This window comes from Myodes glareolus, chromosome 4 (assembly GCF_982192425.1).
Source record: "Myodes glareolus chromosome 4, mMyoGla1.1, whole genome shotgun sequence".
Lineage (NCBI taxonomy): Eukaryota > Metazoa > Chordata > Mammalia > Rodentia > Cricetidae > Myodes > Myodes glareolus.
Genome location: NC_142029.1, coordinates 16818144 through 16831912, shown reverse-complemented (window position 1 = coordinate 16831912; position 13769 = coordinate 16818144). Strand labels below are relative to the sequence as shown.

General features: G+C 49.8%; 1 protein-coding gene across 6 annotated transcripts in view; it reads left to right on the top strand.

Moving 5' to 3' along the window:
- The first annotated feature begins 11977 nt into the window (after positions 1–11977).
- Ccdc33 (coiled-coil domain containing 33) overlaps positions 11978–13769 on the top strand; it is an 84041-nt gene continuing 82249 nt past the window's right edge. For 4 of the 6 annotated variants that reach the window (XM_085689119.2, XM_048424181.3, XM_048424183.3 and 1 more), the window contains exon 1: positions 11978–12367. In XM_085689119.2, the coding sequence (XP_085545245.2) occupies positions 12347–12367 (21 nt within the window). In that variant the 5' untranslated portion in view covers positions 11978–12346. The remainder of the gene's footprint in view (positions 12368–13769) is intronic. The other 2 variants (XM_048424185.3, XM_048424182.3) reach the window with 1 other exon arrangement.

The window sequence follows — 13769 nt, the reverse complement described above, 5'->3', positions numbered from 1 at the left end:
GGGTTGGGACCACTGGGGGGAGGGGCTGGCGAGATGGCTGCCTCGACCTCGGCAGCTCTAATTTCTGTTATTTAAAGCCATCATCTCTGCGCCACACTCCCTCTTAAAGTGTCAGATGTCTGCTTCTACCAAGACAAGAAAATAGCTTTCAAGGGAGAGGAAAATCGCTCCCCTTAGGTGGGGGTGGGGGGTCAGCAATCACAGCACTGATGACAGTGCCGGAGCCCACAGACAATGGAGGGTTCTTCATGAACGGTACACGCTTGTAGTTAGACAGACTCGGTCCAGCAGCACAGCCTACGGAAGGCAGGCTCTTGTCCCTGTTGTCACTTGGTGGCCAGAGGGGCTCAGTATTTCTTTGGACCCGTGGGCTAGAACCATAGGGATGCTGAAGGTCATGCTGCCTCCCTGCCTTGTGAACAGGGACAAGGACGGCAGATAAGAGGATTTCTTAAGGAAGGGGGGACTTTACCAGGGAGAGGGAGGCTTCCCTTGGCTTTCTGGTTGACAGTCCAGGGAACTGGAGAGACACGGGCGAAATAGAAGGAGAAATAGAAAGGGCAACAGAGAATTTCATTTGGGGGTTCCAGAGCAACTTCAGCAAAATTCAGTTCGGGTCCAGGAACAGATTTCTGGGCTCCAGAAACAGAAGCTTCAGTTCAAAGCCATTTCCTCCAGGAAGAATTCCCAGCACGGATGTCATTCCTTCCAAACTCTTCTCAGCCCTGTTGGGACCAGGTGTCTCAACAATTTATTTAATTTAGAACTCTACTTTTATGACTGTGTGTTTTTTTTTCCTTTACATAGTGTGTGGCATTTTTTTTCCAAGACACAACAGACGAAGGTCATGAGGTGGGAGCAATAGAACAATGGGGTGAAGGGCAGGCTGACATCTGACTGGGTTGCAGTGACAGGCAGGACTCAGTGTGTGAACAAGACCAGGGCTCAGTGTGAATGTCTGCTGACTGAGTCTGAATCCTTTTGCATCCTGGCCGTAGCGCACCAGTGCTTGGTTCTAACAGGCTACACCAAATACAGTTGCTCTGAGCTGATATTTTCCCAGAGGTGGGGCCGGTTAGGGGGAGCTGTTCCCATGAATATTTCTAACAGGGACAGTCAGAGACTTGGGATGGAGGTCCCTCGGGGCTGTCCTAACTCACAAAGAAGGACCCTAGGAGCACACAGGCAGAAGCTACCTCAAGTTCCCTGTAGCCAGTGGCTGTCACCCTTCCCCAGGACACAGGGGCTTCCTTAGATGCCTGCCCAGACCTAGTACTACATCTGGTACTATCACTGGGGCAGAGATCAGAAAGGAGGTGTGTGGCCTCTACAGTGCTAGGCACTGGGGACTCTGAGCGGGGGAGGGTAGAAAGTGCAGGCAAGTCTGAGCTCTGACCAACTCCCCCAAATTATGCCTCTCAGAAGGTAGAAGAGGAAAGGGGCTTCTCTTCCCTCAGAGGTCATTGCGCCCCTGAAGGCTCAGGGACATTTTCCCACAGGCCGTTAAAGAAGGAAGCTTAGAGTTGGAGATTCCCAGGGATGGAGTTTCTGGAAACACGAGTTTCATTCCTTGCTAGTAGCTCTGGGGGCCACCTTGAGGATGCCTGCCTTTGAAAACCTCAATTTCCTCCTGCAAGGCCCTGTGGTTCCCCAGGAAGAGGGAGGAGGGTGTGGTGGGGGCCCTCACCGCAGTTGCCGCTCCCGGACAATCACAGTTTTGTTCCGTGGAAATGATTCTGTTTCCCTGGAGACTTTTAAAAGACGCTTTCAATTTTTTTTATTTCTTCCATTTAAAATACCTTTTTATTTTATTATTACTATTTTTTTTTTGCCCCGGGAGGAACAGAGAAAGGAAGAAAGAAGAAAACTAATAAAGCAATCGCCAAATGCTAAACACCTGGCTGTAAGCCTGTGGATTCTGACCGTGGCTCCAGCACTAACAAGCTGGGGGCTTTTGTTAAGGAGAAGTGGAGGAGAACCGAGCAGCCAGCGAGCAAGCGGAGTGGCTTGCCTAACCTCACCTCTACCCTCTGTCCCCACACTTCGGTGGTGCCACTGTTCCTTTCCCTTTGTCCCCTCCCTCTCCCCCCCCCCCACCCCCCTTCAGCCTGCTTGTTCCTAGTCCTGATTCTGGCTTAGAGCTGCAGGCCAACACTTTTGCTACCCCAGGAACCCTCCAGCTTCAGGCCAGAGCCCTGCCAGTCTTCGCTCTCCGAGTCGTTTTTAAATTCATTATGCCTTTTATTGCTTGCTATTGCATGTGCTTTTCCCATTGCCCTGGAGACTGGAGTGGTTCAAGCGGGAGAGGCACGCGATGTGGATTTCATTAACTCCACTCTTTACTGCCCATTCACTCCCAGGGGGCTGGCCTGGAAGGGTGAGGCGGGAGACCTGGGCACCTCCTTGTTCGCCCCCTGTCCTGTCCCTCAGTGCCAGCCCACTTTCCTAATCTTTCAAAGCCAGGCTCCTGGTGGAGAGGAGTGCTGGGGCCCATTTCACAGGTTGGGAGATGGGTTTGGGAAAACAATGCTGAGACTACAAAAAGAGCAAGAGGAGGTCCAGCAGGAGAGAGCAGGTTAGAACTGGACTGCCAGTCCCTTGCCTGGCTGGTGAGACTGCCCTGGAGTGGGATCCCAAAGTCGGTCCTTCTCTGCCTCTTTTGCCTCCATCAAATCTGCGGGCTGCAGCAAGGCGGCTCTTCCTTGCAAATGAGGCAGTTTTATGGGCTTTAGAAAAACACTCCAATTGTTCCCTCAATTACCCTGGAGCAGATTGAATATATTAATCTCTCTCTTAACTCGAGTTAGAGACTCAGTTGCCACCCCTCCCCCCGCAACCACCAGCGTCCTTCTGCAGGCACGTGCCAGGGATTGACTCCCAGCCCCCACCTTCCTGGGCCTGGAGTCCCAAGCAGTCAGTTTTGGTCCTGACAAATGCGCTCTCTCTCTCGTTCTCTCTCTCTCTCTCTCTCTCTCTCTCTCTCTCTCTCTCTCTCTCTCTCTCTCACACACACACACACACACACACACACACACACACGAAACCCTGTTTTACATTCTCTATCAATTTTCATTGATTTTTTTTCTCCTCTGCCATTATTTGAAAGAGCTTTTTTCTTAAGTAAACGTGATCACGGGACGTCCACCCTCCCACCCGGCTTACCACGTAGGGACTGGGCGGGGTCTGAGGCGCTCCCCTCCAGCTCCTGTGACAAGTGCCTCCAGCTTAAACACACTCTGCCCCAGGCAGCTGAGACCTGCTAAAAGCTACCTGAGGTTTCCCTTTGTAGCCCGATTTTCTTTTATTTCCGAGGAACAAAGACACTGTCAAGGCGTGCTCAGAGAGGGCTGTCACCCACACAGGGAGGGGTGTAGCCTGTCACTATGGTAGTGAGCTGCCGATGGCAGAGGAGCAGAGTAGCCAGTCCCGGTCCTGGGGAGGATGGGGCAGAAAGCACCTCCAATCCCTCCCCCAACACACACACACACACACACACACACACACACACACACACACCAAGGGGAGGAGCCAGTGCCTGACTCTTCCCATAATGGCCTGTTGGCCACCAGCAATGATATACTTCCTGTTCAAAGAGTCCTCTAGGGAGGACAGAGGGGTCCCACTCAGAGTGGTTATCCCGGATGAGACTCAAAGATACATCAGTTGTAGGGGTCCCATATTTATGTCCCCACACAAACCTATGCCTCTGCCTCCACCCTGCCTGATTGTCAAGCTGCCTCTGTAGGCCTGGAGTCCTGCCATGGAGCCCCCCACCCCCACCCCGAGCTGATCTATCAGCTGAGTGGACAGAGCAGTCAACTTTTGATGACAGGCAGGCACATGGGTCAGGATGACCTGGTTTATCTAGCAGCATCTTGACCTTGTACAAGTTACAGGACTTTCTCAGCCTCCACTTCCCCACCTGTGAAATGGGTGAGAACAACTCCGATGTTTGCTATTGCTGGGAAGCTGGGATACTGAAGTAGCATACAATCCAGCACGCCCTGCAGAGGCGGTTTAATGAAAACTTGCTGTTCCACTAAGGAGCGCTCAGGGAAATCTGGGTTGAACAAGGCAGATAGTACAGACTTCCATTTCCATACCTAGGAAACAAGGTAACTCCTTCTAGCCAGACCAGTCTCCCCGAAGAGGGGTGCTATGGACTTGTGAGTCTCACAATTCCTGGGTCAGATACAAGACTGCAGGGTGGGAAGGGCCAGTCTGGGTGCTAGTCTGGGAACTAGCTCCCTTAGCAGATTGTTGTAAGGGAACAGATCAGAGCAGATGGCACTGCTGGCCCGCCTCCTCGCTGCCTCTCCCCTCTCCCACCAGCAAGGACTGGAGCTGACTCACACCTCCTGGATGCCTGAGAAAGAGAGAGAGAGAGAGAGAGAGAGAGAGAGAGGAGTTGGGGGAGAGAGAGAGGAGAGAGAAAGAGAAGAGAGAGAGAGAGAGAGAGAGAGAGAGAGAGAGAGAGAGAGAGAGAGAGGAAGGGGGTAGCTGCTTCTGAACTCCTCTTAGGCAGCGACTCTAGGGAAATATGGACCCGCCTCTCATCTCCCCCAGTCACCTTCACAGATGTTTAGGCTCACAGGAACACACGTACATGCACGTAGTGTTTACATGTATGCAAAAGCACACCTCATCTCTTACAGAGACAAGTTTACAAGAAGCACACACATAGAAAGCACACACACAAGCCTCCACACCTAGACCCACACCTCCTGGCCTCATCTCTGTACAAATCCCCAAACACAATCCCTCCCAGTGACTAAGAGACTTGGGGGCATGGCATGTGTGATGTATGAGTGAGATTAAAGCGTTGCGTGAAACTGGTATTTAATACGACTCTGACAGCAGATGGGGGCAGGCAGCGGTTGCGTTGGTCTCAGTGAGGGTTGGCCTCCCAGGCAGGGGTCAGCACTGCCACCCTCAGCCTGGGTGGGGTTTGCAAAGTCTCAGGGTCAGTAGAGGCCCAGGCCAGCAGAGAACAGTCCTTTTCCAGGATAAATGGAGTGTGTATATGGGTGCCCTTCCTCCATTTGGCTTCTACAGCCTGCCTTGGGTTACTGTGGTCCAACCTCATTTGACATAAGGAGGTATTCATCCATCCATCCATCCACCCATTCACCCATCCATCCATTCATTCTTTTCCCTTTTCCTTCTCCCAAGGAGTAGACTAAGTTATAACTCAGAAGGAAGGCCACTGACCTCCTTGGGCCTCATAACCCTCACCAAACAATGGGTACTGTGGTACCTGTCGATGGGAGGGTGTGTGGTTTGCCCGGTGGAAAGCCCTCCTTACAGACATCAGGGAGATGGTTGAGCCTTGCTTCAAGGACAGATGGGGCAGAAGAGAGGGAGTTCTAATTGAATGCTCAGAAAAAGTACAATGTAGAGGCAGGATACGGAGCTGGGCAGGGGATTAGCTGGTGGGGAGAAATCAGGAAACAGGGAATTACAGGGATGCTAAGGGGATGAAGAGGAGACGGCATCTCCATGGGCTGTCTTGGAGGCTTCTCTGAGACAGACTGACAAAGGCAGAACTCATGCCTCACTGGGATCCACCAAGCCCATTAGAGCAATGGTTCTCAACCTTCCTCATGCTGTGACCTTTAATACAGTTCTTCATGTAGTGGGTGACCCCAACTATAAAACTATTTTGTTGCTACTTCATAACTATAATTTTGAATCTGTTATGTATCATAGTATGAATATCTGGTGTGCAGGATATCTGATACGTGACCCCTGATAAAGTGTTCAATCCAAGGGATTGAGACCCACAGGTTGAGAATCAGTGTGTTAGAGCATCACCTTGGTCTTAGAAAGTGGGCAGGGTGGCCTTGACAGCATTCACTTTCTGCAGAGGGGAGCTAAGGTCCTGCAGAGTCAGCAGCAAAGGCCAAGCTGGAATCCTGCTCTCCACAGCGTGTTCCAGACTTTCTGCTCTAGCAGTCAGCACTAGGGCAGGGGTGAGGGGATGACCAGCTACATCCCTGCCCAGGCAGACTCACAATTTACAAGCTCTTCCTCAGTCCTTTAGAAGGGGACCCTAATGCTTCACTTTCTTGGCCCCTGGGACAGGATCATGAGGAAGTAGTATGCTTCCTGATGGCATCATATGATATGATATGATATGATATGATATGATATGATATGATATGATGTGATGTGATGTGATGTGATATATGATATGATATATTATATGATATGATACTATACGATATATCATACCAAAAGCAGCCAAAACAGGTTACCCAGTGTTCAGCTGACCCCCACAGTGAGGGGCACTGATTGGTTTGAGAACAAGGCTGGAGTAAGTTGGGGTTGTCAGTGTGCAGAGTTCAGGACCAACCTTGGGGCTCACTAGAACAGGCTCAATGAGACTTAATAGAAACTTGCATAAAAATTCCCAGCACGTGAGTAAGCTCTCCAATATGTTGCCTGAAGAATGTTGGTGTGTTTATACCAACAAAGTGCCACTGCCAGACTTTAGAGTCAGGCTTGAGTTCCGATTCACTGTCTCCTACTGTTCCTAAGCGAGTCACGCACTTCCTGACTGTTTCCTCATCTGTAGAAGGGCCACAATGCCTCCCTCACAGCATGATTGTTAAGATCAAGTGACTTGCTGGTTTCCCTGCAGTCCAGGAAGCCTTCTTGAAGGAGACAGGAGCCACTAAACTCCTCAAAAAATAGACAATTTGGAAGGTCCCCTGGATTCAGCCCGGTAGGCTGCCACCTGCAGGAGACAGGCTTTGATGGTCCCTGATTCTGAGCCAGGTCTGGCCTCTCGGAACTCTCAGGAAGACAAAAGCAGCATAGTGAGATTACAAAGCTGTCTGGTACAGGAAGGGACACAAACTGGCTCCCTCTGGGAAGGCTAAAGAAACATAAGAGAAGATGATACTGTTGCCCTTGGTGTCTTGAGAATTGGTTCCAAGGACCCCTCAAAAGCCCAAATCTGTAGAGGCCCAAGTTGTTTATATAAAACAGCATGGTGTTTGCCTAGAACCTATATGATCTTTCTATATTATTATTATTATCATCATCATCATCATCATCATCATCATCATCATCATCAGGTAAGGTCTTAACTAGACATCCCAGACTGGCCTCAACCTTGTGATCCTCCTTTCTCCTCCTCCTAATGGTTTGGGTTACAGGAGTATGCAGCTGCACTTGGTTTTTCCTCTACACTTTAATTCATCTCTAGATTCCCTATAGTACCTAACGCAATGCAGGTACAATGTAGATAGTTGTACTGTGTCGTTTGGAGACTCAAAACGTCTATACATCCAGTTCAGATGCAACTTTCTTCTATTGTTCTCAAGGAGACAGAGATCAAAACCAGTCTTGAAGTATACCAACCCTAGGAACCCTTTTCTTCCAAAGGTATTTAATATATTTTAAAATATATTTAATTAAATAATATACATTTAATGTATTTTTAATCCAAGGTTGATTGAATCAGTGGACATAGAACCCATACATATGGAGGCAGGCTGCTCAGAGTCAGGTCAGTAAAGCAGGAAAGGAGGTAATGAAAGTTCTAGTTCTGCCAGCCTTCAGCTGTGGGGCTTCACCTGTGCAGCTCCATTCCCGGGCCATAAGGACTGGGGAAGACACCCTGACAGTAGAGCAGACCAGCTGTGAAGCACACAGCAGCACACAGCAAGACAAGGCTGGAGGCTCTATTCTAGGTAGAGGACAGCGGGACAAAGATGTGGGGCTTGGGGGATAGTGGTTTCTCTGGGGGACTTGGAGACTACTGGGGAGGTGGTAAGCTGGGGGCAATGAGGGCCTAGTCGTGGCGTCCCCCCTCCCCCCATCAGAAAGCCTGCCGCAAGCCATTGCAGGCAGAATGGTGCTAAGACTCTTGGGTGAGCATGGCGAGTGCAGATATTATTTTAATCTTCCTCTTAGAACATAATTGCTTTCTGTCTCCTGGTGTTCCTGGAGAGACTTCCCTCCCAGAGAGATGGCTTTCTAGGCTCCTCTCTCTGCCAGGAGACAAGACAGCTGGGCCAGCTCCATGCTGCATTAACACACTGCAAATGTGATTTCATGGCTTCAAATGAGATTAGGGCCAAAGGCTCTGCTCTCTAGTGGAGGCAGCAGGCAACGTGGGCAGGAATAGCCAGTGCTGAGCTGGAGGTCTGAGAGAGAGAGAGTCATTCCAGGCCCAGGCTGCCTGACTAAGCAGCTCCCTATAGCTGGAGCTCCTCAGCCCTTCTGTTTTTATCCTGACTGCAGTGCCAGCCTTAAAATTGTCCTGAGGTGGGTACTCTGCGCTTTAACGCCCCACTATTTCCAGGTCACCTATATTTCAGTACTTATAGTCAGCACTTTAGTAAGGGAGGATGAACACAAATTCGTCAGCGTGGCTTCAATATTCTCAACCTCCTCCCCCTCTTCCTCCCTTTCTTTTCCCTCCTCCTCTTCCTTTTCCTCCTCCTCCTCTTAACATGTAACTCAGCCTAGGCTTAAGCATGATATATAGCCAAGGATGACTTTGAACTTCTTATCCTCCTTGGCTCTACCTCCTAAGTGCTGGGATTACAGTCTTGTGCCACCATGCCCAGTTTTATGCAGTGTTGGGGACAGCATTGTAAATGCTAAGCGAACACTCTACTGATTGAACTACATTCCGAGCCCTAATTCCCTTGTCTTTAAAATGAGAACTACAGAACCAGGCATGGCAGCACACACCTGCAATCCCAGAGCTTAGAAAGCAGAGGCAATAGAAGCACCACAAGTTCAAGGCCAGCCTGGACTATATAGGGAGTTCTAGGCCAGTCAGGGCTACATAGCAAAGACTTGTCTCAAAACAACAGTAAATGAATAGGAACTATAGAGAGGATTAATCTATACAAAATGCATAGACCTATTCTGTGACCTTCCAGGTATCCACTAAATGTTAGTCATTCTTCTGAGATTCACAGATGCTTTCCACTCTTGTGGGGAGAGAGGCACCAAAGGGTCACACTAGGGAAACAGACATCACTCTCCCAGGCTAACGCAGAAGAGGGGAGAAAAGTCTTCAATGCTGACGTCACTCCTCACTCACCAAGCACCTACCCAATACAACCTTTGTGCTGTGCTGTCCCACGAGATGTAGCTTCCCCTGGCATGGTCCCTGCCCTCAAGGGAGACAAACCCTGTCCTAAGGAAGTATATAGTGGGCCATGAGCTCTGGCAGGGCTTGTTTATGGGTTGTGGGTCTGAGACAATTACGTGGGAAAGGGAGTGGGGTCAGGTTTCAGGGAAGATTTGGTGGTGGATAACCATCTACGACTTCAGCTGGGGAAGGACAATCAGACAGACAGAGCAGAATATATATATATATATTATATTATAATATACATATTATAATATTATATATTATATTATATATTACACATACACACACACACACATATATATATAGTCCCCAAGGCTGAAGAGACCATTGCCCGCTCAGGGGGGCTGGAGGATAGGTATGAGATAGGGCTGGATGGAGGAGAGGAGGACATTCTCGGGGCATACAGGCCAGACTGGTGGAAGAGGTGAGACTGAGTGGACACATAAACATGCTGAAGACTGGCTGATCCACAAACACCTTCCGCTGAACAGACACCCCCACCTTGGCCGGGCACCTGCCACCTCTGCCCCTTCCTAATGGAAGGCAATAGTGGGTAGCTTCCTCATTTACCCTTTATTCAATCGCTTGTTAACGAGTTATCGATTCTCTTAAAAGAAAAATGTTCAAAAGCCACGCTGCATCTTTAGCAAAGTGATTTATGAGTTGGCAGTGGGACCTGAGCTGCCTTAGATGGGAGCTCTGGTTACTCAACACTGGGAAGAATCTTCCAACAGGGCAATCAATCAACATGCCTGCTAAGCAGATGGAAGCAGTACTAGCCAACGTGAATATCACTCTCTTTGAGGTCAGCCCTGTATCTGCTGGAGACAAAGCCAGGGCCATGGGTGCTCTCCATCACATAAACTGGTAGACATGAGAGGGAGCCCTTCTCTGGGCTGCCCAGTTCCTCCTGGCCCCCATTCTCTTGTCTAACACTCTCTGTCCCTCTGAATGGAGTCATCCAGCACAGCACAACTGGGGTTGCTAAGGTCAAAGTGACTACTGAAAACCAGGGCTAAAGATGGGCCCTGCAGATTCCAAGATGTCATGTATTTTGTGGCTAACGTCTCTCCTGCTTACTTGCTAGTGTTTGGTCTAATTGTCCTGGGGTCTGGCGGCCACTGAAACAGGGACCACAAGACACAGTCATAGAAACTATCACAAAGATGGCCTGGACCAAGACATGAACATACCAGTTCAGCCCAGTTACCATTTGCTGAGGTTTCCTTTGCATAGTAAGGGACTGACAGGAGACAGGAGTAGCATCCTTGACACTCCACTGCTAACTGTGGTCAGCATGGCCAATAGGTCCCGTCATGCAACCCGCACCCACAGGGTTTGGTCAAAACTGGACTAGGGCCACATTAATACTACTGGCCACAGCTCAATGTCCTGAGCCTACCAGCTGGAGGCAGGGACAAGGGATCTGTTAGCATTGGGCAGCAGTGGCCTCCTTCAGATGCCATGCCACTCTATTCAGGTGACATGCCAGCTTGCTCCTTTGTGATGCCATCACCTAGCAGTACACTGAACCATCTGTTTGTCTTATTCAAAAGGTCAGGGGGTGCTGAGGGGGGTCAATAGCAGAAGGCTTGCCTACCACGACCTAGGGTCAATCCATAGCAGCAACAAAAACAACACACAGATATTCGTGTCTGGTCTTAACCCTGTCCATGTTATCCTGATTTTGAAAGAGAATTAAGGAAAATGCAAACTCCTCTCAAATGAAATGGAGAGGCTGCCAGGCTTGCTGACCATGCTCACAGACTTCCCAACCAGCAGACCTGGATTCAAATTCCAGCCCGTCGGTTTCCTCAGAGCACCTGCTCCTCATTTGACAGAAAATGACAAAGGTTGTTTCCAAGGATCCTACTGTGAGGCTTAACTGAGGCAGTCACATAAAGAAGCTGGCAAGAGCCGCCAATTAGTGTGTGTCTGTTAAATGGTGGGGTGGGCAAAGGTGCCAGGCAGGGAGAGGATGACAGGGGTGGTTGAAGGATGTCAGGGCAAGCACAGGCCTACAGGAATGGCTCACGTAGCAGCTGCCTCAGGTTTAAGAGGAACTAGAAGGGGGTTGTACCAAGCAACCTCGTGACCCCAGGCTTGAAGGGCAAAAGTTGAGAACATGAACCCAGCCTAAAGGGCAGCTTCCCGGGACAGCAGCCTGGGTGCCCTTGGATGCCTGGATGAAGCTCCCCAAATCCCTGCAGGCACCTCAGAGAAGCCCAGTGTGGTCATGGCCAAGGATCACCTACTGAGGCACAGAGCAGAGTGGAAAAAGAAGGGAAGATCCTGGGGTGCAAATGAGAGGCACCTCAGTCTCAGCCAGAGGCGGATTCTCTCATTGCATCCGGGCCTCACTCATTGGCTGGGATGGCCAGCGAGTTCAGGGTCCACCTACCACTGTCTCCCAGTGTTGATTCCAGATGCATGCAGCCACGCCCTGATTTTCATAGGGGTGCTAGGGATTTGAACCCAGGTCCTCGCGCTTACAAGGCAAGCCCTTTACCGACTGAGCCATCTCCCCAACCCTGTGTTTATTGCCAGACAGAAGAAAGACTCTACCCAAAGAGGCCAGATGGTTACTGATTCAAGAGAATTATTTTTTATTCTCTTTATTGCCGCTTCTCTGAGAACAGTGGTTGGGTCTCTAGGCTGTGAGAGGAACTACAAGGGACTGAGCACACAGTGCAGTGGGCCAGTAATGGGCATCAGGAACAGGAAAGCAGGGACGGGGACACCAGGTAACTCTGAGGAAGGAGAGGACGGCTTCTGACTCCACCCTGCTGCACTGCATCTGTGTGACTGATTCTGCCCTGTGATGTCATACAGTGTTGCCTAGGTGATCAGGCTGAATGGAAAACTCTGTACTTTCCCAGGACTGGGCAGAGCAAGGATCACCCCACTTCACCCTCCTGAGGGTGCCAGGAATCAATCCCCTAACTTCCTGTTTAGCTGGCCATGGCCCAAATACCCCCAAGCACCTCCACCCACAAAATCTCTCACTTCTGAGAGAGATCCAGATTGTATCCACCCACTTATACTTCCCCTACCCAGTCCAGACCCCAAAGTCAGCGTATGGCACCCATGGGACCATGCTGACGGACAGAGACTCAAGGCATCTGAGTCAGCTGTCTGGCAGGGCCAACAACTGATCACCTGCTAAGCCCTGGTGCTGATGCTAACCCCCAAGACCGTTAAGTGAACACTCCTGCCCCCAAGAGGATGGGACGGCAAAAGACAAAGGTGAGGCTGGGCCAGCAGCGGTCACAGCTGGGTGAGCTAGTCCTTGTTCTCCCATGGTAACAAAGGTGCTCCTTCTCTGGGCTTCAGTCACTGCTGTAAAGATATCCTGTTCTCTGAGGCTCTCAGAGATGAAACGCAGTGTTCTCAGAGGTAGTTGCTGTCTCGGCTTGCCCTTGCCTGAGAGCCTGCTAATGTCGCCCATTGGTCACCGTACAATCCTTGGTTGTATGGCTCTCTCTCTCTTCTCTTGCCTCATCCTTGCCTTTACCTTGAACAGAGATCTGGACTTTCTACAAGGAAGGGATTGGGGGGCAGTCTGTTTTGATCACTGATGTATCCCCGGCACTCAGATAGTGCATAGGACAGAGAAGGGCTTGATGAAGGACTTGTGGAAGAACAACAAGAACCTATGGGGATGGGACCAGAGCCCTGAAACACTCCTTGTATTTTGAGTCAGGGTCTCTCACTGAACCTGGAGCTCACTGATTGGCTAAACTGGCTGGCCAATGAGCTCCAGAGAACTAGGCTGCCTTTCTATATCCCTACCCCCAACCCTATCAGTACTGGGATCACAGAGTCAGTCTCTGCTCCTCGTGTGTTTTCAGGTTTTGTTGATTATCACCATATATCTAGAGCTCAGAACAAGGCCTGGCATATAGTGGGTGCTCAACCAAGTTGTGCTAGCAAGCCCTTTACCCCCTGAGCCATGCCAAGCCAGCTCCCTCGTTTTACTTCTTTTGCCGTTGCTCAGCTCATGACTTTAAAAAAAAAAAAAAACTGGAATAATATTTCTAAATTTCAGTGCTCTTTGTTCATTAGAAATATTGTTTTATTTATGCAGCTTTCTCTCTTTTTTTTGTTCTTTTCCTTTGCTCTCTGTTACAGGGTCTCATTGTGTGGTCCTAGCTGGCCCAGAATTCAATGTGCATACCAGGGAAGCCTTCACATTTGTGGTGATCCTCCTTCCTCTGCTTCCTAGGGGATTAGATAGGATCCCAGGCATGAGCCACCAAGCCTGGTTATAATCAATACTGTAAGGCCTCCCTCCCAGTGCTGAAGATTGAATGCAAGGGTCTCATGCATGCCAGGCAGGCTCTCTACCTGCAAGCTCTCTCCCCAGCCTGAATTTTTAAAAACTAGAGTCAAACCTATCAATTATCTTTCTTATGATTTCTGAATTTTAACATTTTTTTTGTGTGTGTGGTGCTGAGGATCTAGCCTGGGGCCTTGGACATGCTCAGTATGTGCTCTCCACTGAGTTGCTCCGCAGTCCTAGGTCATAGTGTGAAAACAACACCACCGCTCTGGGTCATAGTGCAAAAAGGCGCTTCTGCGTCAGACACTGTGACTTCTTCCTGTCACCAGTCAATCCTCAGGCTGCAAGCCCTAGGGACAGACATAG